General features: G+C 48.5%; 1 protein-coding gene across 2 annotated transcripts in view; it reads right to left on the bottom strand.

Annotated features, from left to right (window-relative positions):
• The window catches only part of KIF15 (kinesin family member 15), a 143,667-nt gene that overhangs the window by 24,251 nt on the left and 95,932 nt on the right, over positions 1–23,484 (bottom strand). For both annotated transcript variants that reach the window (XM_040431884.1, XM_040431883.1), the window contains exons 16-30: positions 22,744–22,885; positions 21,881–22,078; positions 19,836–19,943; positions 17,150–17,255; positions 16,603–16,768; positions 15,366–15,516; positions 14,089–14,174; positions 13,876–13,954; positions 13,673–13,759; positions 5,814–5,918; positions 5,487–5,609; positions 5,173–5,319; positions 3,961–4,047; positions 3,682–3,819; positions 3,496–3,605 (exon numbers count right to left, since the gene is read on the bottom strand). In XM_040431884.1, the coding sequence (XP_040287818.1) occupies positions 3,496–3,605; positions 3,682–3,819; positions 3,961–4,047; positions 5,173–5,319; positions 5,487–5,609; positions 5,814–5,918; positions 13,673–13,759; positions 13,876–13,954; positions 14,089–14,174; positions 15,366–15,516; positions 16,603–16,768; positions 17,150–17,255; positions 19,836–19,943; positions 21,881–22,078; positions 22,744–22,885 (1,833 nt within the window). The remainder of the gene's footprint in view (positions 1–3,495; positions 3,606–3,681; positions 3,820–3,960; positions 4,048–5,172; positions 5,320–5,486; positions 5,610–5,813; positions 5,919–13,672; positions 13,760–13,875; positions 13,955–14,088; positions 14,175–15,365; positions 15,517–16,602; positions 16,769–17,149; positions 17,256–19,835; positions 19,944–21,880; positions 22,079–22,743; positions 22,886–23,484) is intronic.

Consider the following 23,484-nt stretch of genomic DNA (forward strand, 5'->3'; position numbering starts at 1 on the left):
GAGTGAACACTAGCGCGCCCGCTGGAATCGCCTGGGCAAGCGGGAAAAAACCCAACGTGATCAGGCGCAGACCAGTAGTACGAGCAGAAGAGTCCGGCAAAACCTCGGCCCCCGAGCAACGTCGTCCCGTATCCACCCGGAGTGGGGGAGCAGAAGGGCAGACGGAAGGAACCGAAAGGGTCCGCCCAGCATCCGACAGATGCCAGGACAAGACAGGCTAAAGTCCATGTCGATGTTGCCACCAGAGGAAGGGGTTCTACCGTCCCGGTGTGGGAGATCCAAGGACAATCTTGACCGAAGAGTAATCCTCCCAAGTTACCGAGAAGGTAAGTCTACAGCAGGACAATCGCCTAAAATGGAAAACACAATCTGCACCCAAGCGGGAGGAGAGAACGCGGTAGACCCGGTAAATGGGCGCACAGCTAGTACAGCCAGTGTGAACGAGTGAGACGGTACGAGGCCAAGGAACACAGGAACCATCCAAGTGAACAACCATGCTCTCCCCAGAGGGGGAGGGGAGTGAAGGAACAGCCTCTGAAGCCTGGCCGGGGCAGAAGCCACATTGGAGTGATATGCCCCGAGCGAGAGCCAAAACAGAGCCGGTGAGAAAAGGCTACTCTGTGAGACGCCCGGCTCACCGCCTCGCCGAAGGCAAATACCCTAAAGAAACCAAAGTGGAGGTCCCCCGGACCTGGATAATCGAGCACCCAAGAGAAGCTGGGTGACCTTCCTGAGGGGAGCAGCCCGAACCTGGTAGCAGAGCAGAACTGAAGTGATGTGTAACAATCCACCCAACACCGTATTTTGTGAGAGTGCAATTACTCCGCCAATGAAGGGGGACATGTACGAGTCGAGCACAGCATGTACAAGGACAGCCGTGAGTCTCATGAGCGTGCAAAATTCCGCCCATGGAATGAGAGGTGGTCATGCACAAGGCCAGCAGTGCACCGGCGAGAAAACAACCACGGTCAGTGAGAGTATATGTATGCCGCCTGAGGAAAGGAGGCATGCCCATGGCGAGAGAGAGATTCCGCCTATGGAAGGGGGTCATGCACATGGCCGGCAGCGAATCCAGTGAGTGCAGTATTCCGCCTATAGAAGAGGGTCATGCACATGGCCAGCCCGCAGCCAGGGAGAGTGCAGTATTCCAGCACCGTAACTGGAGAGGATGACTAATTCTGCCTATAGAAAGGGCGGGGGGGGGGGCATGCACTTGGCCAGCGCCGTATCCCGGGAGAGGGCAAGGGTCCGCCTAGAAGGGGAACATGCAACTGGCTAGCGCCGCAGCCGGGGAGCGCGAAATGCCGCCTATGGAAGGGGGGCATGCATACGGCCAGCACTACTGATAGCAGGCTGCAGCGTCCTGCGCATCCAACAAGAATCCCGGTATTTTTTTATTAAACACAGCCTCTCTGAGGCAGGAAGGGGGCCACCGTACAGGGGCACAGCCTCTCTGAGGGGAAGGAAAAGGGGCCAGCCCAGATTTTAGAGGGTCTCCTCCAGATGGGAGCCGGCCGGTACCTGAAGGGTTAACAAAGATCCGGGCTGGGGGGCGGCACAGCGATCAGGAAGAAGAATTTGCGCCTGGAGAAGTTCCCGCCCCCTCCAACCAAGGCCAGAACCTTGCGGCCTAGTAGGCCGCGAAGCCGGGGCCTAAATTTTTGCGGCACCCGGCCGACAAGAATGCACCGACGGTCGGCCGGGGCCTGTTGGAGCATCGCGCTCAGTACATGCAGGCCGCGGGTGCCCACCCCGCGGGCCGGAAGCAAGGGCCCTGCGCCCCGGCAGCGTCAAGAGCGGGCCCCTGGCCTAGAGCAGCGCACCGGTAAGGGGATGGGGACCCTGAAGTCCAGCACAACAAACCTTGCCCTTGGTGGACCGGGTGCCCGTGAGGGTAGAGGAGGGTCAGGGGCAGCAAGGCGCGGGCCCCCTGACCCTGAAGCAGCAGCTGGTAAGAGGGAGGGGGACCCTGAGACCGGGTGCCTGTGAGGGTAGAGGAGGGACGCCGGCATAACCCCTCCGTCAGGGGCAGCTAGGTGCGGGCCTCCGCAGCTCCCTAGGCATTCCTCTCGCAGGGATAAGGGGGCAGTGCCAATGTCCTATGAAGGCCAGGAGGGGAGGAGAGGGAGCAGATTGTCGCCCTGCGGCACCCCAGGGGCCAGCCTAGGTCCAGCAGGGACAGAAGGGTCCAGAGGCACCAGTATGGGGGTCAAGCACGCAGGAGACCGGGGTGGGAGAGGGGGGGGACGGGGACGTAGGGCTGGAGAAGCCACTCTCTCACCATCAGCCGTCTTCACCCTCGGTCCATTCCAGCAGGGTCGCCCCTTCAGCTACTGGCACCGTAGTGGCAGGACGCTGGAAGAGGGACTTGGCGTGCGGGCGACCCTTGCGCTGGCGGGATGCAGGGGAGCTAGGCTGCCCTGGTCCACCTTGCCTTCTGTGGGAGAGGCAGCAGTGCGGGTGACCGGCACTGGCGCAGCTCGACCCCGGGAGAAACAGAGGTACAGTGCGTCTCTGTTGTCCCTGATGGTCTGGAAGAAAAAGAAAAAAGTAAAAATCAAAAAAACTAAACAAGGAGAAAACAGGGAGTGTCTTGCCTCCTTGGACACTAAGCAAAAACTGTCAGTCTCTCTCTCCAGGCTGAGGGTATAGCTGTGGAGGAGGGGCTTAACAGTTTTCACTTAGTGTCACGCCTTCACTTAGTGTCACGCCCAAGGAAACTGGGCGAGAAAGGTGGATTATCCTCCCAACACTGTAAACTAGTTGGGTCTCCCGCAGCTCCTCTTCAACTTTTTAGCGGTTCCGATCCCACCTTAGAACAGGAAACAGAACTGAGGGTAGAGGGGGTGGACCCTCTTTTAAAGCGGTTCTGGTTCCTGTTTCCTATCCTGAGGAGGAGGCGGCGGTCTCTCCAGGGGTGCTGTCATAGGCGAAGGGGAAAAACAGGGATTTAAATTTATAAAGTGCAAGTTTTACTGAATAGTTTCCCATAAAACTATAAATTAATCTGCTCAGCTCCTCCTGCTCTATAACATGTCTTCTGATGGCACTGCATTTCATGGTGACAGGTCCTCATAAAAAACAAACAAAAAAAACAAAAACCTCCACAAATATTACTGAACTAATGAAACTGTCCCTATTGCCACTCCACTTTTTAAACATCTGAATGGCAAACTTGCATAGTTACGTACAGGAGGGGCATCATGCCATTAAATCAAGGATAAACCTCCAGCACTCCAATTGTGGTAAAAGTAACTACAACTGCCAGCATGCACACTTGCTTGGCTGTTCATAGAAGTGAATGGGGCATTCTGGGGGTTGTAGTTTCACCACAGCTGGAGTGCTGTTGGTTGCTGATCCCTGTAATCAATAATTAGATTTACAAATCCACCTCTCCATTCAAATGCTTCCTTGTGGTGGTTGGGGGCGGGGGAGATTTATTGAGTGGATTGGTCATGAACGGGTATTCTAGCCACTTCATTGTAAAATCCTTACCTAATAGTGTCTCCTTTTTTACTATTCTCCAGCTGAAGCTGTAAATCCGTGCACTGTCCCTGCAGGTTCTGAATTTCAAGACGCAGATTTTCGGTTTCACACAACTGGGTCTGTAATAGGAATAATTATAATGACAAATACAGCAGGTAACGCAGCAGGTAATTTAAGTAACAGAGCAAGACTTGCCTTGAGTCTGATTATTTCTTCATTCTTGGTCATTCGCTCCTCGTTTAGCTCGGACACAAGCTGTTCCAATATTGAATTTTTATTTGAAAGATGTGTCAGCTCAGACTCAAACTGGTTTCCCATTGGGGTTTTAGGAGTCTACAAAGAAACCAAGACATATTGGGGAGATTTATCAATATGTTGTATATGAAAAACCGGTAAGAGGGTACTTAAAACGGTCATAAAATACAGGATAATCTAAAAATCATAACATTCATTTTAGTAAGGTCTAAAAGGTACCCGGAGAATCAAGGCTGGAGGACTCCTGTTGCTGTTGGGTGGCTTTCCATCATCTTCGGTCTCTCCCATTTCATTCTCTTGTTTTAACTTAAAAAAAAAAAAAAAAAGATGATATTAAAAAGGGCATCTGTCAGCAGATTTGTACCTATGAGACTGGCTGACCTGTTACATGTGTGCGTTTGGCAGGTGAAGGCATCAGTGTTGGACCCATATACTGTTTTCTCTGCAATTGCCGCGTCCTCTCCACTTTGATTAACCAGGCAAGGCAGTGTAAACGTCATCGTGCCTGGCCTTGTCAAAGTTCAGAAAGCACAGCAGTTGCAGAGAAAATGTAGACTCTGGGAGTAAAGGCAATGCTCCCATTGCTCCTATAGGCTCATTTGCATATATTAAAACATTTTTCTCAGCAATGCAGGCACATATGGGACCAACGCAGATGCCTTTAGCTTCCAAATGCACATGCAACAGGCCAGCCAGTTTCATAGGTACAAATCTGATGACAGATGCACGTTAATAAACAAAGGGGCACATTTATTAAGACCGGCATATTAGATATGAAGGGGCGCATCCAGCACCAGTTCTAAATGCAAGACAGCTTCCGAACTGTCTTACATTTAGACCATTTTCTACACCTAAAACAGGCTTGCTGGCCCTTCCATGCCACGCACACAATTTTAGATCCGGCGTAAGCAGGGAAAAGTCGCAAATAGCATATTTCAATATAATAAATGACCCCCAAAGTTTAAAGAAAATACATATGAATGGGAAAATGTTAAGACTTCATGCCATCAAGCACTGTAGTCAAGTATGCTTTGTCATTCCAAATATATATATACATATTATGCTTGATGGCATAAAGTCTTAACATTTTCCCATTCATATGTATTATTTTTTAAACTTTGGGGGTCATTTATTATATTGAAATATGCTATTTGAGACTTTTTATACACACACACTGTAGTTTGTATCCAGCAATAGTCCTCCATGATCTGGAATGGAGGACTTTTGATGAGGAGTCTTCTTTACACTTTAAATAAAAAACTTGATATTAGCCTTATGCATGTTATACTGGCCGTTCTTATAAGGTTAGGAGTTAGGGGGCTTTCATCAGCTTTCCATCAAGTTCAGCTTCTTTGCTTTATTTCCAAAATGAAATTTTATATCGCACAAAACTATGAAAAAAAAAACCTCACAGCCACAATAATCTTTTACCTGGTTAGTAAGTTCTACAATTATCTGTTCCTTTTTCAGCAGTTGTTCTTTTTGGTCTTTAAGCAAAGCCTCCTGCTTGTGAAAGGCCTCGGTTAACTTGCCAAGCTGCTCAGTTGAATGAATCAAGTCATCACATAAAAGCTCCCTCTGTTGTTTAAAAGAAAGCCATGAATTTATCATTACGCATACAGCTCTATAAGCAGCTTCTCGGCTATTGTGCACATGCAAAAAAGCATCCCGAGCTAGTGGACAAGCATCCGTTTTACAACGGAAAACATATCAAGAGAGATGAAGCCCTTTGCGAAGCGACTTACCTCAATGTTATCAGCAGACTTCTTCCTTTCCAAGCTCTCCTTCAGCTCCTCAATTGCTTTTTCTTGCTTTTCGAAAAGCGATTTGCTTTCTTCTTTAGCGTGTAGTGCAGAACTGTATTTGCCCTAAACAACAAGCTATTTCATTATTTAGACAGAGCAATGAATAACTCTTTCTCAAGTCATTCAAAGCAGACAACCGTTCTTCATGGACTGTGCATTTCCTACTTTGGCATTAAAGGCCATCTAAAAAAAAATCTGGTCCAAGACAAAATTTTCAGCAAGCGGAGACCATAAACAGTGGTTATAAAGAAAAGAGGGCACACATACATTTACGTCTTCCAGCTCCTGTGTAAGAACATCTATAGACTCCGTTTTGTGCATGATTGTTGCTCGCAGTCCTTGAATTTGGTTCATAAGGTCGGTCATTATTTCCTTGTGTTGAAATAAAAAATATATATAATATTTTACATAGTTTACAAACTAAAACTCACACTGTACAATAACTAATCACTGTTTGCCACATTGAAGTGGCAGATGAAGTTAGAAACATACAAAGAACAAAAAAAGGAGACTTTTGTATTACTTACCAGTAAAGTCTCTTTCTCGCTCTTCCTTGGGGGACACAGGAAACCATGGGTATAGCTCTGCTCCCTAGGAGGCGTGACACTAAGTGAAAGCTGTAAGCCCCTCCTCCATCAGCTATACCCTTCAGCCTGGAGAAGAGACTGCCAGTTGCGTGTCCAAGTAGTGAAAGATAACCACCAACCGGAAAAAAGAACTGTCGAGCCCCAACGGGGGCAACCAAGCCAGAACCACAACTGTAACCCAAATGAAGGGCGGGTGCTGTGTCCCCCAAGGAAGAGCGAGAAAGAGACTTTACTGGTAAGTAATACAAAAGTCTCCTTTTCTCGCCCATATTCCTTGGGGGACACAGGAAACCATGGGACGTTCCAGAGCAGTCCCAGAAGGGAGGGACCAGAACAAACTAGACCAACACCAGAGGCATCAATCAACTGCCGCCTGCAACACCAGACGGCCTAAAGCAGCGTCAGCCGACGCATGAGTATGCACCCTGTAGAACTTGGTGAAGGTGTGCAAGGAGGACCAAGTGGCCGCCTTGCAAATCTGCTCCGTAGAAGCCCGATTTCTCTGAGCCCAGGAAGCCCCGACCGCTCTAGTGGAGTGAGCGGTAACACCGAGGGGCGGAACCTTGCCCTTGGCGAGATAAGCCTCAGTAACAGCCATCTTGACAAAACGGGCGATAGCAACTTTGGATGCCGCCATCCCTCTGCGCGACCCCTCCGGAACCACAAAGAGCGAGTCAGTACGCCTGAAAGAGCTGGTTACCTCCAGGTAAACCTTGAGCGCCCTGACAACGTCCAGGCGATGAAGCTTCCTCTCCCGCGGGTGGGAAGGGGAAGGACACAAAGAGGGGAGAACGATGTCCTCGTTCAGATGAAAGGCGGAGACCACCTTAGGAAGGAAGGAAGGGACCGGACGAAGAACCACCTTGTCCTGGTGGAACACTAGGAAAGGTTCCAGATAGGAGAGTGCAGCCAATTCGGACACCCTCCGAAAAGAGGTGACTGCTACAAGGAAAATAACCTTGCAGGACAGAAGTCGCAAGGAAACCGTCCGCAGAGGCTCGAATGGAGAAGCCTGGAGCGCTGAGAGAACCAGGTTCAGGTCCCAGGGCGGTACCGGAGGGCGGTACGGGGGAACCGCGTGAGCCACGCCCTGAAGGAAGGTCTTGACAGGACCAAGGGGGGCCAGTGGGCGCTGAAACAAAATGGACAGCGCAGACACCTGACCCTTCAAAGAACTAAGGCCCAGACCTTGGGCTAGTCCGCTCTGCAGGAAGGACAAAACGGTGGGGAGAGAAAAGCGGAGCGGAGGAATCCCCAGATCGGCACAGAACCCCAAAAAGGTCCTCCAGGTCCTATAATAGATCCTAGAAGAGGACGGCTTACGGGCGCGGATCATGGTGCGGACGACGTCCGCAGAAAAACCCCTACGTGTCAGGACGGTGGTCTCAACAACCACGCCGTCAAACGTAGGGACCCTAAACGCGGGTGGAAGATCGGTCCCTGAGAGAGAAGATCTTCCCTGGCGGGCAGCGGCCAGGGCGCGTCTGCCAGGAGCAGCATGAGGTCGGCATACCAAGACCGGAGGGGCCAGTCCGGAGCGACCAGAATCACCGAGACGCCTTCCGCCGCGATCTTCCGAAGGACCTTGGGCAGGAGTGGGATGGGAGGGAATATGTATGGGCGCGCGAAGCCTCGCCAAGGAAGAACGAGGGCGTCGGCTCCGCAAGCTCCCGGATCCCTGGCCCTGGACAGATAGGCGGGGACCTTGTGATTGAATTTGGAGGCCATGAGGTCCACGTCCGGTATGCCCCAACGAAGGCAAATGGCCTCGAATACCTCCGGGTGAAGAGACCACTCGCCGGGGTCGACGGTGGTGCGACTGAGGAAGTCCGCCGCCCAATTGTCCACCCCTGGAATAAAAATTGCAGATAGGGCCGGGACGTGGGCTTCCGCCCAACGGAGAATGCTGGTGACCTCCCGCATTGCTGCAGCGTTGCGAGTGCCCCCCTGGTGGTTTATGTACGCCACAGCCGTGGCGTTGTCCGATTGCACACGAACTGGATGACCCTTCAGCAGATGAGTCCAGTGTCGCAGAGACAGAAGGGCCGCTCTCAGCTCCAGGACATTGATCGAGAGTTTGGACTCCAATGGAGACCAAATGCCCTGGACGGATCGGGGAGGAAACACGCCTCCCCAGCCCAAGAGACTGGCATCGGTTGTAACCACCAACCAGTTGAGTGGCAGAAAGGACCTGCCCAGAAGAGGGGACTGTAACCACCAGCGGAGAGATGACCGCACTGGAGGCGATAGATGGAAGGGATGATCCAGAGACTCCGGCGATTTGTCCCAGGAGGAGAGGATCGCCCGTTGGAGAGGGCGGGAGTGAAACTGCGCAAATGGGATCGCCTCGAAGCAGGCAACCATCTGCCCCAAGACCCGCATGCAGAAGCGGAAGGACGGTCGACGGTGGAGAAGGAGACCCCGAACCGCCCGACGGAGGATCAGTCGTTTTTCCGAAGGAAGACGTACCTCCGCCGCTCCCGTGTCTAAAAGCATTCCCAGGAAGACCAGTTGTCTGGAGGGGGGAAGGGAGGACTTGGGGAAGTTGATGACCCAACCGAACCTCGCCAGAGTCTCTAGAGTGAGATCCACGCTGGCAACCGCTTGAGAAAGGGACGGAGCCTTGATGAGGATATCGTCCAAGTACGGTAGCAGAAAAACACCCCTGGAACGGAGTAAGGCCAAAACCGGGGCCAGGACCTTGGTGAACACCCGGGGGGCTGTTGCCAGCCCAAAGGGAAGGGCGACAAATTGGAAGTCCCCCACGGCGAATCGGAGGAAGCGATGATGACACCGGGCTACCGGAACATGGAGGTAGGCATCCTGTATATCAATGGAAGACATGAAATCTCCCTGCTCCAGGGAAGCCACCGCGGAACGGAGGGACTCCATCCGAAACCGTCGAAGGAGGAGAAAACGGTTGAGCTTTTTGAGGTCCAAAATGGGCCGCACCGAACCTCCCTTCTTGGGAACTACAAAGAGGTTCGAGTAGAACCCTTGGAACCTTTCCTCTAGAGGAACGGGGGTAATCACCCCCATGTCCAGTAAGGCTTGAACAGCCGCGGAGAACGCAGCCGCGCTTTTCGGGTCCCGCGGCGGGCGGGAGCGAAAGAACCGATCTGGAGGGAAGGATGCAAATTCGATTTTGTATCCGGAGGACACAATTTCGAGAGCCCAGGCGTCGGAGACGTGAGCCATCCAGACGTCCCTGAAAAGGAGGAGCCGGCCCCCCACCCGGGTGGGTGGGGGCGCGCCTTCAGGCAGAGGACTGCTTTGCTGCGGGTGTGCGGGCAGCCTGTGGCCTGCGCCAGGAGGGCTGCGCCCGAAAAAAACGGCTTCCTACGCTTATCCTGGGGAGGAGCCGAAGCGGCAGCTGTGGGGGGAGCCCCAGAGGCCCTGCGGGAGGACCGAAAACGAGACGTACCAGGGCGTCCGCGGGGGGCGCCCCTGGCTTGGGGTTGAGGAAGATGGGTGCTTTTACCACCCGTGGCCTCCGAAATAAGCTCGTCTAAGCGGACCCCGAAAAGGCGGGAACCCGCAAACGGTAGCCCCGCCAAGGAACGTTTGGAGGCAGCGTCCGCTTTCCAAACCTTCAGCCAGAGCTCCCTCCTGACGGAAACTGCCAGGGCGGAGGAGCGTGCAATAAGGGCTCCCGCATCAAGGGAGGCCTCACAAACAAAATTCCCGGCCCGAATAATAAGCTGGGCCAAGGAACGTAGGTCCTGGATGGGGACGTCCGAGTCCAACTCCTGTTCCAGCTGCGCGCCCCAAGCAGAGATTGCTTTACCTGCCCAAGCAGAGGCAAAAACCGGTCTGAGAGCAGAACCGGAGGCAGCAAAAATGCCCTTGGAAAGGGTCTCCATGCGACGGTCCTCCGCTGACTGAAGAGAGGACCCGTCGGGAACAGGGATGGCCGTGTTCTTTGACAGCCGGGCCACAGGGGGGTCCACCTTGGGTGGGGACGACCAGGTGGCCACGACATCGGCTGGAAAAGGATAGCAAATGTCCAGCTTCTTGGGGTTGACAAAACGGGCGTCCGGGCGAGCCCAAGCCTTAGACACCACGGAGGAGAAATCAGAGTGGATTGGAAAGACTTTTGAGGCCTGCCTGGGTCTGATAAAGGAGACGCTAGCCGCGTCAGAGCTAGGGGGGTCATCTTGCACCTTAAAGGTGTCAAGAATATCGGAGATGAGTTGACCCATTGCTGAGGCTAGCTTGGACGGCAGGGCCGAGTCCATTTCCAAATCTGAAACCGCCAATTCACCTTCAGAGAGCGAATCCTTTGGAGAGGAGAGGCCCGTCTGGGTGCGCACGCGTGGCGGGGAGAGGGAGGCCTCTGAGGAGGAGGCTCACTCTACTCTAAGACGCTTCTGAGAGTGCCTAGCTCTGGAGGGGTCACTAAGAGAGAGTCAACCCGCTGCAGCGGCAGAAGCAGTGGACCCGGAGGGCGCGACAGTAAGAGTGGCGTCCTGCGGGGTAGGCGGCCTGTCTATTAGGCGGCCCACGACATGAGTGAGGCTTTCCACGGCCTGGGACAGGGATCTAGCCCAGTCAGGCGGGTCAGAGGAAGCAGGGAGCGACACAGCGGGCGACTGAGGCTGCGGTGGAGCTCGGCATGCAGTACAGTGCGGATCAGACTGCCCCCGGGGAAAGGGTTCCCTACAAGCAGTACAGGCATGGTACCAAGGCTTGGCGGCTGCAGAAGGGTCTGACATGGTGGAAAAAAGATGTTGCACTTAAAGTGGGAGACCACAGAGAAAAGCGGAACGGGGATTACACCCAAGCAACAGTACTGGTGGCACGGAGGGGGTTAACAGTCCTACCAGACCCGGATGATGCAAGCGGCAACAGCAAGGGGAACAGACTGAAGGAGGCTGTGGAGGAGAGGCAGCAGCACGGAGATGAATGGCTTCAGGATCGGACGGCAGAGAGGATTCCACGCAGCACTATGAGAAGTGGAGCCCGACGAAACCGGAAGTAGCGGAGCGCATGTAGGAAGCTCCGCCCCCCTCTGCCGCGCTGAAGGAGAAGCCGAGCCGCGCGCGGCAAAATGATTTTAACCCCCAAGGTGATGAAGTGCCGGCCAAGATGAAATGGCGCCGTTCGCGCCAAGTAAGCGGCCCCCGCCGCGCCTGGATGTGGCAGACGGCCTCCTTGCCTGCAGCCGTCCCCTGAAGGCAGCGTCCGTGCCAAGGACCTGCCCAAGACAAAGTCCCCCCCAAATGATGCCCGGTAACGGTCCTGATATGCCATGGGGGGGGGGGGGGGGGGGGGGGGGGGTGTAGCAGCGGTGGGAGGGAGGAAGGGGAGGCTGGAGCAGCCACTCTCACCATACGCTGTCTTCGCCCTCAATCCATCCAGCGGGGTCGCCCCTTCAGCTCCTGGCACCGCAGTGGCAGGAAGCCGGGGGAGGGACTTGGCGTGCGGGCGACCCTGAGCTGGCGGGACGCAGGGGAGCGAGGCTGCCCTGGTCCACCTTGTCTTCTGTGGGGGAGGCGGCAGTGCGGAATTACCGGCACTGGCGCAACTCAACCCCGGGAGAAACAGAGGGGTCTAATGCGCCTCTGTTGTCCCTGTAAGTAGAAAAAAATCGAATTAAAACAACAAATAACGCAAAAAATAAAAAATTATAGGAAAACAACCCTGCATAAGCAGGGGGTGTCTTGCCTCCTTGGACACTAAGCAAAAACTGGCAGTCTCTTCTCCAGGCTGAAGGGTATAGCTGATGGAGGAGGGGCTTACAGCTTTCACTTATAGCTCTGCTCCCTAGGAGGCGTGACACTACCCATGGTTTCCTGTGTCCCCCAAGGAATATGGGCGAGAAAAATAACTTGGACAACCCCTTTAAGCAGAGCTCTATGTAGTATTTGGTGACAAATTTTAATCCATAGGAAGCTCTAATTTATTATAACTATAACTGGCCAGGATACGTACCACAGAATGTTTCAGATTTTACAGACAGCATTTAATGACAGGTTTTCCAGACAGTGACATTAAAGGCTATGAACACCTTTGAACTTAAATGTCGCCCCCCCAATTTACTTCCTAAATGGCAAATTTTTATTTTGCACATTGTGTGCAAGTCCTTCCCCTAGCTGGGGGTGCTTCTAAATCGGACATAAATTCATCAGAGCACTGCTCTTGTTTAGGATATCCCTCTTTCCCTTCTCTTAGTGTTAAAGATAAGAGCAGTGAGAAGGAGATGTTGTACACAGCAGATCGTAATGTGGAGGGGGGATATCTATGGACAGCTCGCACAGGCTAGACAGGGAGAGAAGCACATACAAGGTAGTTTGCAGGTGGAGGATCACATAGGCTGTGCACAAGTGTAGTGAGAGGAAACTCTGTGGAGAGGCGGAATCACAAACTCCTCAGCATCAGTGTCTCACTAACCCTGGGTTCACACCTGAGCGTTCTGAAAGGAGCGCTCTGAATGCGTGATTGTACGGGCGTTTACAAGCGTGCATACAAAGACAAGCGAACGCCCATTGTCACGCGTTCCCGAAAGTCTATGTAGGGGAACGCGCGACAAAACGCCCCAAAGAAGCTCAAGTACTTGTTTGAGCGTCGGGCGTTTTACAGCGCGTTTGTACGCACTGTAAAACGCCCAGGTGAGAACCATTCCCATAGGGAAGCATTGGTTTCTCCTTGTTGTGCGTTTTACAGCGCGTAGGAACGCGCTGTAAAACGCTCAGGTGTGAACTTAGGGTAAAAGTGAGAGGAAATCTCTCATGAGTTGCAGGAGAAGACATCGGTACAGGAATGACACTGTGCTGATAGCAGAGGACTAGTGAATGCAGCAGCATCCTGGGCACACCCCCCACAGCCAGCATGTAATACTTGAAGGGACACATCCACATTAGAAAAGCCTAGGACAGGTTGCAAATGGAGTATCAGGCGGTCTAAAAAAAATGAATGAAGATTGCAGCCTGAAATGCAATACAACTTAGTAACAACTAACATATGTAAAAATCATTTCTCCACGTCAAAGGGTGTCCATAGCCTTTAAAGTTTAAATAAGTCGAGAACATAACCCATATACACTACTGCTGTAACATTTTCACTCTAATATGTACAAATGTCACCTACAAACACTATGAATATTCTAACTTTTCTGCAAAGTTATTTTTATTAAATCTGATCAATCTGGCAGTAAGAGAAAAGTGTGGTACTGGCAAGCCCTCTTCCCTACCCCAAACTGAGAACCAATTTGGCTTTGAGCTGGAAAACGGAGATAGATTGATTACTAAGCATGTGCTGTATGAAAACACCACATACAAGGTGGTAACTGTTAGCCATGTATACCTTGAAGTAACAACTTCTGAAGAAGCCTCCAATGCTGACGTGAACAATGCCTAACCCCATAAAGGGATCTGTCGGCTGTGAATGTTGCAAGAATCGTGCTACATCCTGCACTATAACTGTCATCAAAAGCGCCCGGGAACTACAACAGAGTGCCATAGGGCAGGTGTGAACAAGGCCTGAAATATTTTCATGGTAAAATAATTCTGCTGGTAAACTGTGGCCTAGGCAAGATACCTTATCAGAAGACCATTTTCTCTCCAGTTCATGGATAGTTTCTCGGGAAGAGTTTAAACCGTGTTCTAGTGATTGAAGCTCGGCAACCTGAAATTGGCAACAGATTGCATTGGAACATAAAAGGATACGGATGCGTTATACTGAAGGCAGGTTTTTCCCAAAAGATACATAAAATGCCCAGTATTGACTGAATCATACCATACCTGCAGTTCACACTTTGTCACAAGGTCAGAACACTGCTTCTTCAGATTCACATTCTCCTCTAGAAACTTCACAAGTTCCCTACAAACAGAATAATTTATCCTTACATTCCTGCAAATCCAAATATGCTACTGTAGAATGCTGGCTCAAAGTCTGAAGATTACTTATATCAGCGGATGAGGGTTTTACTAGATCAGTTGTAATGTATCACATACTTTGTCTTGTTCTCCTTATCCTCCTCCAGCTGGCACTTCAGGTTTTGTCTGTGCTCCTTTTCAGTTTCTAAAAGCTCCAGAAGATTCTGTTAAATAAAAAATAATGTTTCTCATGAAAAAGGGATCAGTACGCTGTGTAAAAGTAACTAAAGTGCGCCACAATTTTGCAATGATTGAATTCTTTATAGGAATCAGTTTTTCTGCTGGTATAGAACCCCAACTCCCCTGTTTCCTTATACATTGCCACAGAGATAAAGGGATATTCACATCTGACACAATGGGGGCATATAGCTAGGATATTGCCCCATTGTCTGATAGGTGCAGGTCCCACCGATGGGACCCACACCTATATCGAGAATGGAACGGGGAAAGTGGTAGCTGGAGGACCCCGGGTCCGGTCACCACCAAGCACTATCCCCATAGAAGGGAATGGAAGCTCACTGCGCTTGTACGGCCACCGCTCCCATTCTTTTCTGTGGGTCAGTGCTCAGCTATTTTCGGCAGCCCCATGGAAATGAATGGAGGGCCACCGCGCATTTGTGGTGCGCCCTCTGGGACTTTGCCGATTGCCTTTACGAGATAGGTGCGGGTCCCGCACATATCACACAATGGGGGCATATCATAGCTTCCCAAATACCCTTCATTAGTTAAAATGGCTCATTTTCTAGGGAGCAATCATTGAGAAATAAAATGGCCGCCATCCCATTAGTACACAAAAAACCTGTCAATCAACACAGACGGATATGTTACTTCACAACACTGAGCCAAAGAGCTGCCTCAGCCTCCCCTCTGCTTATCATGGATTATGATCCTCAATACACAAGATCTTTAGCTGAATCTCTGTAGGAATAGAGTTCATGAGGAGACATGAAGTACAGAGCGGAGGGTGAGGATGTGGCTAATGAGCAGCAGCACTTGTATGCAGTCTCCATTACCACAGCCCCACATTACCACAGTCTGTCCCGTCCTCCTCTTTACTTCAGGTCTCCCGATGAACTCCATTCCTACACAGATTAAGCTGAAGATTGTATTTCGGATCATAATCCCTGACACAGAGCAGACAGGAGGCTGAGGCAGCTCTTTAGCTCGGTGTTCTGAAGTAACTTGTTGTCCTGTGTGATTAGGACAGGGGGCAGGTGAAAAGCTACAATCACATGCCTTGAGGGACAAGGATAGATTTGGATTGAATTGCAGGACAGGATAAATGAAGAGATGGATATTACGGCAAGTGTTGCATAAAGCAATATAAGTTCAGCATACACAAGAAATAATCTTACGCTAAGTTCAGCCTTGAGCGTTTCATTCTCCCGTTTGCTGTCAGAAAGCTCCTGCTTCAGTTGGTCGGTCTCAAATTTCATCACTTCCTCTAGGTTATCATAAGCATCTTGGATGGATCGCTTCTCCTCCAACAATGTCTCATGTTCCAGCCTAGTGTTTGTGAAAAAGATAATATAAAATCCATGAATACATATAGATAGGTATGTTTAAGTGACTGTGCACATTTCAGGTGTAGGTCTGCATGATATTTGTGACAGTTGGTCTCAAAGGGTGGTCCACTTTAGACAATCCGCTTTTGTTAAAACAGTCCCACAAAGATAAGCCGATTACAGGGTGTACCATTGCTGGGACCCCCAGTATTCAGCTGTAATATATGGGATAGTGGGGTGTCTGCTGACTGTTCAATTCCCCTGCAGCTCTAACACAGGAGAAATAAAGTATTTAATTTTTTTGCAGCTGCTGGCCAAGGGAGGTGGAGTAGCGGAGGTTGTCCGTAAAAATCGGCACTTGCGTCTATTTTTAAAAGGGTCATAGACACACAGTTTCAGACTTTTTAACGCAACTTTTCATGCACTAATTAAAAGCTAAATCTCCCCAATATATCAGCTTTACTATTTTTGTAGAAAACAAACATCTCCCATTGCTGCCTCATCAGCTATTTGAAGAGGCCACGTTGCCCTGTTGAGCTCTGTGGCCTCTTCCTAGGCCAGTGACGTCACGTTCATCGCTGACATGGCCTGTTTGCAGCTCCCATTCAAGGGATAACACCTGGGCAGCAACACGAAAAGCACAGTCGCTATACAACATACAACAGCTGATCAACATATGCATGCCAGGAGTCAGACCACCACAATCACATACTGATGACCTATCCTTTAACTAAGTTATAGGGGGCAATAAAAATAGGAACACAACTTTGTATTTGTAGTTTCCATATCTGTATCAATAGTGCCTAGATGGCAATATAGAAGGTGTTCTTTTTTTACTACAGTAATCATTAAAAAAACTAAAAACAGCAAGAAACTGAAAAAAATAAAAATAAAATACATTACAGACATATTAAATTTTATGTTTGCAGATTAAAGAGCCAAGTTAATGTAAAGTGTGGCGTCTCTTTAGTGCCTCAGTGATACAATCACTGATCAATGACACAGCGTGTTGTAAAGACTTCCAATAAAAGTGATGAAGAGGAAGCTCTATGGTACTTTTATGCTACTCTGGTTTACTAGGGAATACCTGACATTATCCAGTTGCAGCTGAACATTAATGTGTCGGTCAGACAATTGGCTCATTTCTTTCTCTTGCTTTTCTTTGAACAAACTGTATTCCACCTTCACTGCACGGAGCTCGCGGTCTGCAGACTGAAGAACCACCCGCAGGTCATGGACCTCGCTCTTTAACACTTAAAGAAAGTAGAAAGCATTAAACGGACTAGACCAGGCATGCTCAACCTGCTGCCCTCCAGCTGTTGCAAAACTACAACTCCCAGCATGCCCAAACAGCCTACAGCTATCAGCCTACAGCAGGGCATAGTGGGAGTTGTAGTTTTATAACAGCTGGAGGGCCGCAGGTTGAGCATGCCTGGACTAGACCTTATTAAAATGAATATCATCTAGCTTCAGGTTTATGCATGACGATGTAAAATAAAGCATTTGAGAGAGTCATAATCAGTTCGTTAGTAAGTTTTATAAAGCAGGATCCTAGGAACGTGTCATGGAGACTACACATGTGACCATAGCAGTAGTAAGCAGATAACCCAAGACGTACCGTCTACACAACTTACCATCCTCACTGCTTTTAAAGTCTTGCTGTTGCTTTTGAAAAACATGAATTTGGTCAAGAAGCTCCTGCTGCTTTGTGTTCCATGTGGCCCTTTCTGAAGTGAAGAGCTGTTAGGACCAGAAAGGACACCAGGCCAATGTCACCAATAGACAAAAAAACATTAGGCAAATCGCTTTATATTAGAGCAGCTACACATTTTCCAAATAGAGGTAAATTAGCCAACAAGTCTCAGCAACATCTACATGTAGCGCATGGTACCACCTCCAAAGGACACTTAGAGGGCTGTTTGATATACGTAAAAGCTAGACAACTTCTAGAACAGTAACTTGTAGATCTACTTATTTCATGGGGTATGACCTAGAGATAAAGGTCACAAAATATATACCATGAGCTTAAACTCACTTCCTTATTACAAACTACTGGGCTAGGTTGGTCATTTTTACTCTATTTAAAGAGAACCTGCCATAATGAAAATGCAATGTAAGATGCAGACAGCATGTTATTAAGCATGAGGAGCGGAGCAGTTCGATATATAGTTTTGTGGGAAAAGATTCAGTAAAACATGTCATTTACACATTTAAAGAGGACCTTTCACGGGTCCAGACATTGTAATATAACTAGTGGATTCTGTGGCGCATACTTAAGGCATATTACAGCGCTTACTATTTTCTGTATGCGCTGCTCTGTTTGCCCGTTCACTTTTCCCACCTGGTATGTAAATTCATACCATCGGTACAGGGAGGAGGAGACTGCCTGTTTCTCAATGGGTGTCTTCTCACTATCTGTGAGCGGTCCAATCACAGAGCAGAGCGTCAGTCAGGGAGAAAAAAGAGCTCACCTTCTCCCCGACTGTGACGCACTCTGCTGCAATTGGACCCCCCGAAATTGTAAAACACAAGTTCGCTCATACCCATCTATGACCTTTTAATAATTTAGAGATAGGTATTATTAGTCTACTTTCACACTGGCGTTTTGACTTTCTGTATGTGAGATCCGTTCAGAGTTCTCACAAGCGGTCCAAAACGGATAAGTTTTGCCCTAATGCATTCTGAATGGAAAAGGATCCGCTCAGAATGCATCAGTTTGCCTCCGATCCGTCTCCATTCCGCTTTGGAGGCGGACACCAAAACGCTGCCTGCAGCGGTTTTAGTGTCCACCTGACGAAACTGAACCAAACGCCTGACGAAACTGAACAAACCATTTTCTATTGTGTCAGTGAAAACGGATTGACTTACATTGTGTGTCAGGACGGATCCTTGTTCACTGACACAATAGAAAACGGATCCGCCCCCCATTGACTTTCAATGGTGTTCAAGACGGATCCGTTTTGGCAATGTTAAAAATAATACATCTATTCTGAACAGATGCATGCGGTAGTATTAATCGGTGCGGATCCGTCTGTGCAGACCCATGACAGGTCCGCACCAAACGTGAGTGTGAAAGTAGCCTTAGAAGACTGGCACAAAGTGAAAGTAAGATTCACACAGCTAAACAGTGAACCCTTTCTGACAGAACGGCTCAATATTTTTAATAAAGACCAACTTAAGAAATTATTTTTAGCCCAAAATTAGTAAAATGCAATCATGAAAAAAAATTGCTCCGAAAGATGTACATAGCCTTTCAATCTATGCTCATTAGAAACTCTGAAGTCCAGGAGGCGGTCCTATCAGTGATTGACAGCCTTCCCCCAGTCATTGATTGGACCATCTCCTTGACTTCAAAAGTCCAGAATGAGCAGGAATATAAATGTATAAATTACAGGTTTTACTGAACCTTTCCCTTCGAAACTCCTGCTCTACAACATGCTGCCTGCAGCTCAAATACCGTGTTCAGTGTTACAGGCTCCATTTAACGTTCTTGGATTGCAGTTTAGATATGTAAAGGAGAAATCCATTTATTATCCAGTTTGACACAGACTGCATGACTGTTGTAGCCAATACAGTGGTGACGTGTCACCCATGTGTCACGTTCAGAATGGGCGACAGATCACCCCTGCTGCCAGTGATTGGTTGCAGCAGCCACGTAATCTGCATCAAACAGGAGGTTGATGCGGGAAGAGCTAGGACCTGCAGGGCCTGTGGGACAGCGGTGAAGCAGGAACTCAGTATTGGGGGGGGGGGGGGAGAATCAGGTAAGTATGATCATCACCAGTGGTCTGACCACACTGTGGGATCTGTAGAAAAGCACTAAAGGTGAAAAATCCCTTTAAAAATACATTTCTTTGAAGCTAAACAATGCAAATTAAATATCACGTAACCATTTTGTATTGCTCCAATGCATGAAAAATTACAAGTTTAAAAATCGTATATAGAATCCTTGGAGACGAAGACGAAATTCAGGTGGCAACATGCAGTGGAGGACAAGTTCAGGGGCTACAACAGGTAATCTTTCAGCATAATTTATGCAGGGAAAAGAACTGAACCTGTGAATGAAGTATATTAGTAAGTTTTAACTATGCACTTACACAGTCTGAGGGAAGAGAAACTAATTAAATTAATAATAAAAAAAAGTTTAGTTACTCTTTAATGTTTTCCATGGGTACAAATCAGTGTCCCCTGATCCTGAGACCATCTCTTACTTTGTGACCTATTCTTCTCGCTTATAGCAAGTTCAAGAGGAAGCAGACAGAAGACAGCAACTACATGGCTACACGATCAGACTGTACAGACACTTTGCCTTCGCCTTACCTCTTGTATCTGTGCTGAATGATGTTCGATCTTATTTATCTGTTGCTGGAGCTTCATGTTCTTACTCTCTTCTTCATCCAGCTTGGCTTGTAAAGTTATAACTTGATCCTGAAAAATAAAGCAAAGTACTGTAATGATCCAATCTCTCAAACCGTGGCCATGTCATCCTAATATGCGGCTCTAATTAAAGGCAGCATATTAACAGCTCTGATCAGTCAGCAGTTTACGCTGAGCCATGAGCTCACTGTCCCCCATCTGACACCCCCTTCTCTACATCCTTAGAGCCAGTCTGCTCAGCATTTGGAATATAGCACCGCCTATTTGCTCTGTGCATCGTGGGCAGCCTCACTGGTTGTCTGAGGCTGAATACTCAGTTTTTGCAAGTACAGCGACCCTCTTGTTCAAGAAAAAATATATTCACATATACTGGAAAATGAACATAACACTAACATGGTGACCTCCATTTCATCTTTTCAATAGCAGATCTACTGTAATTCTCGGGTTCCGCTTCTGCCCTCCAAGATGGTCACAGCAATTCTCAGATTATCTGATGCATACTGTGCATCGGTAGCCCAGGACACTCCCTACTAGTCACGTGAGCAGTGCTGGCCAATCGAAGGGTAGCAAGGAGCATTATGGGCTACCAGGGAGGCTGAGAAGCCGTGCGGTAATCTTGAATGGCACAAGAGGAGCCTCGAATCTGACTAATCTTCAGCTAAAAAGGGGAAAAGTTGAGCAATGTTTTAGCAGTTCCTTCTCTGCACAGTAGAATCGTACAGACCATCAACTATACTTGTGCAATACATTATGGCCTAACTGAATAGGACTAACCATAGCTTCACAGACAACCCCTTTAAAGGGATTCTGTCACCTCGTTTTAGCTTATAGAGCTGCGGACATGCACGGCTAGATCGCCGCTAGCATGTCCGCAATATACCTGTCCCATAGCGCTGTGTCCCTTTATTGTGTTTAAAAAATGATTTTATAGATATGTAAATGAGCCTGGTAAGGTGCCCAAGGGGCTGTACTAACCTTCTTGGTGCCCAGTCACGCCCCCCTGTGAAGGAGCCCAGCACCGCCTGGTCCTCCGAATCTCCTCCTTTCTTCACAGTTAGATTGCCGTAATCTCGCTATGCGCGAGCTCACGCGTTCGGGTTCCTTCACAGGGGGGCGTGACTGGGCTTCAAGAAGGTTAGTACACCTTACCAGGCTCATTTACATATCTATAAAATCATTTTTTCAAACACAATAAAAGGACACCGCTTTATGGGACAGGTATATTGCGGACATGCTAGCGGTGATCTAGCCGTGCATGTCCGCAGCTCTATAAGCTAAAACGAGGTGACAGAATCCCTTTAAAGGGAATCTGCCACCAGAATTCTGGACTATTATCTGCAGTAACTTAAGTAGTGCTGCACATAAAGAGTCCAGATTGCCATTTTGTAATTTCCTATTCATTCTCCCTCTGGCAGCGCTGAAAGCTGCACGGAAAACAGTCTGGACTGCTGTGCTGCTGTAACATAATGGAGCATGCACTGCAGTCCTGTGTATTTCAGCGTAGCTTTAAATGCTGACAGCGGGGGAACCAGGGGCAGTAGGAAAATAAAAAGTAGCAATCTGGATTACTTAACTGCAGTACTACTCATGTAGTACTGCAGATAAGGGTCCATTCACACGTCCGCAAAATGGGTCTGCATCTGTTCCGCAATTTTGTGGAACAGGTGCGGACCCATTCATTTTCAATAGGGCTGAAATGTGCTGCCGCATACGCATTTGCGGATCCGCAGAAAAATAGAACATATCCTATTTTTGTCCGCACTTGCGGACAAGAATTTCTATGAGAGTGCCGGCGATGTGCGGACCGCAAAATGTGGAACACACACATTGCCGGTGTCCGTGTTTTGCGGATCCGCAAAACACATACGGACTTGTGAATGGACCCTAACAGTCCACGATTGTGGTAACAAATTTCCTTTAAATGCACAACAAAAGTTTATAAATTTGATAAAACACGTTATTTTACTCTTCCTGATTACTCTGCATACCTGCACCAGTCGTAGTTCTTCTGCAATAGCTTCATAGGCTTGCTCACTCATCTCCGGAGGGATAGGTTCATTCATAATATTGTCCAGATCGCCCCTTGACTTGGGTGTATTCATCAAGTCGTCCTGCAAATTATCTTGGCTCAGACGCGGCACAAGTCGAGACCTCAAATTGTAAGCCCTTGTGGGAGTCGTCATGTTCTAATAGCAGATGATAAAAAATATATAAGACTAGAAAAAGAAAAAAGGCGAGTAAGGTGAGGGACAGAAGTGGGAGCCAACTGGATGCCCTGGCATGTACCAAGCTGCCCACTAGCTGTCTGATAACACGGTGGGGACTCTCATACATTTTTCATAGTAGGGCCTTAGGAAGAGGGGTTGTCTAAAGCAGACATTAGCCTAGACTCCAAGTACCCGATTACTGCTCCTTTTTATTTTCAAATTTAACATACCCTTCCAGTGGCTAGAGCCAAAAGCTAGTCACGGGAAGGGCTCAGTGACCACCTTGCTAGATGGAGCTGCAATTTCTTTAACTTAAATACTATTTAGATGAGAAACATGATGTAGTCTGGCATTCATTGACACAAAACATGGGACTAATGGGACACTGGCGATGGGAACTTCTGTATAGAAAACAGTAGGAAAAAAGATGGAAATGGCCCCAAAAACCAAGAGTCGATTGTTCTACAAAATCAGTAGATTTTACTATAAAGGAAAAAGGATGAGAGATGGAGATTCCGATAGCAGACCACGTGTTATTAACATCATGCATAATTTACCATGACTAATGCACAATTCGAACAAAAAGGTGGAGAAAAATGGAAAAGAGCAGTAAAGCCATCAAGTTTCGATTCCTCTCGGTTTACCTTTATCGTCTCTACGTGCATCTTGTTCAGCTGGGACACTTCATTTCTCTTATGAGATTGGATTGCTTCCAAAATATTTTCAAGATGGTTGTTGGTCTTGTATAAAGACTGCAGTTCTGACTCGAGCTCAACTTGCTTCTTCCTAGATGGAACCACAATCACACAGTTATAGGACATCAACACAGCACTGAATCGCCTGTATTGTTTGGAGGATTTAAAGGGGTTGTCTGATCTTTTTATATTCATACACTATTCTCAGGATACGTCATCAATATCGGATTGGCAAGGGTCCAACACTGTGCCAATCAGGTTTTTTGCATTAGATCCGGCCATTGTAGGAGGTGCACGAGCTGGTGACTGGAGTGCTGCTCCTACAGACACAATGGACAGAGCTGTAGTTCTAGCGCTGAAGCTGATACACATGATGGGGATGGGGTATGGGATGTCAGACCCTCGCCAATCAGATATTGATGGCCTAATCCGAAAAACCCTTTAATTAGTAATAGTAAAAAAAAAAAAAAAGTTTAGAAAAATAGAAAAAACTTCTATAAACGTCAGGCAGTTTCAAGATGGCAATAAGAGATCATGCCATCGCTGGAACAACTATTTGCATAAAACTAAAAAGAACTAGATCACAGGATTAGAGGACTGAATTTTCACAAGAAAGGTACGTTTTCGGGGCATTCTTTATGGCGGTAAATTGAGTCTGTCACCACGTTTCTGCACTATTATCTGCAGTAG

The sequence above is a fragment of the Bufo bufo genome, chromosome 5 (assembly GCF_905171765.1).
Source record: "Bufo bufo chromosome 5, aBufBuf1.1, whole genome shotgun sequence".
In the NCBI taxonomy this organism is placed as follows: Eukaryota; Metazoa; Chordata; class Amphibia; order Anura; family Bufonidae; genus Bufo; species Bufo bufo.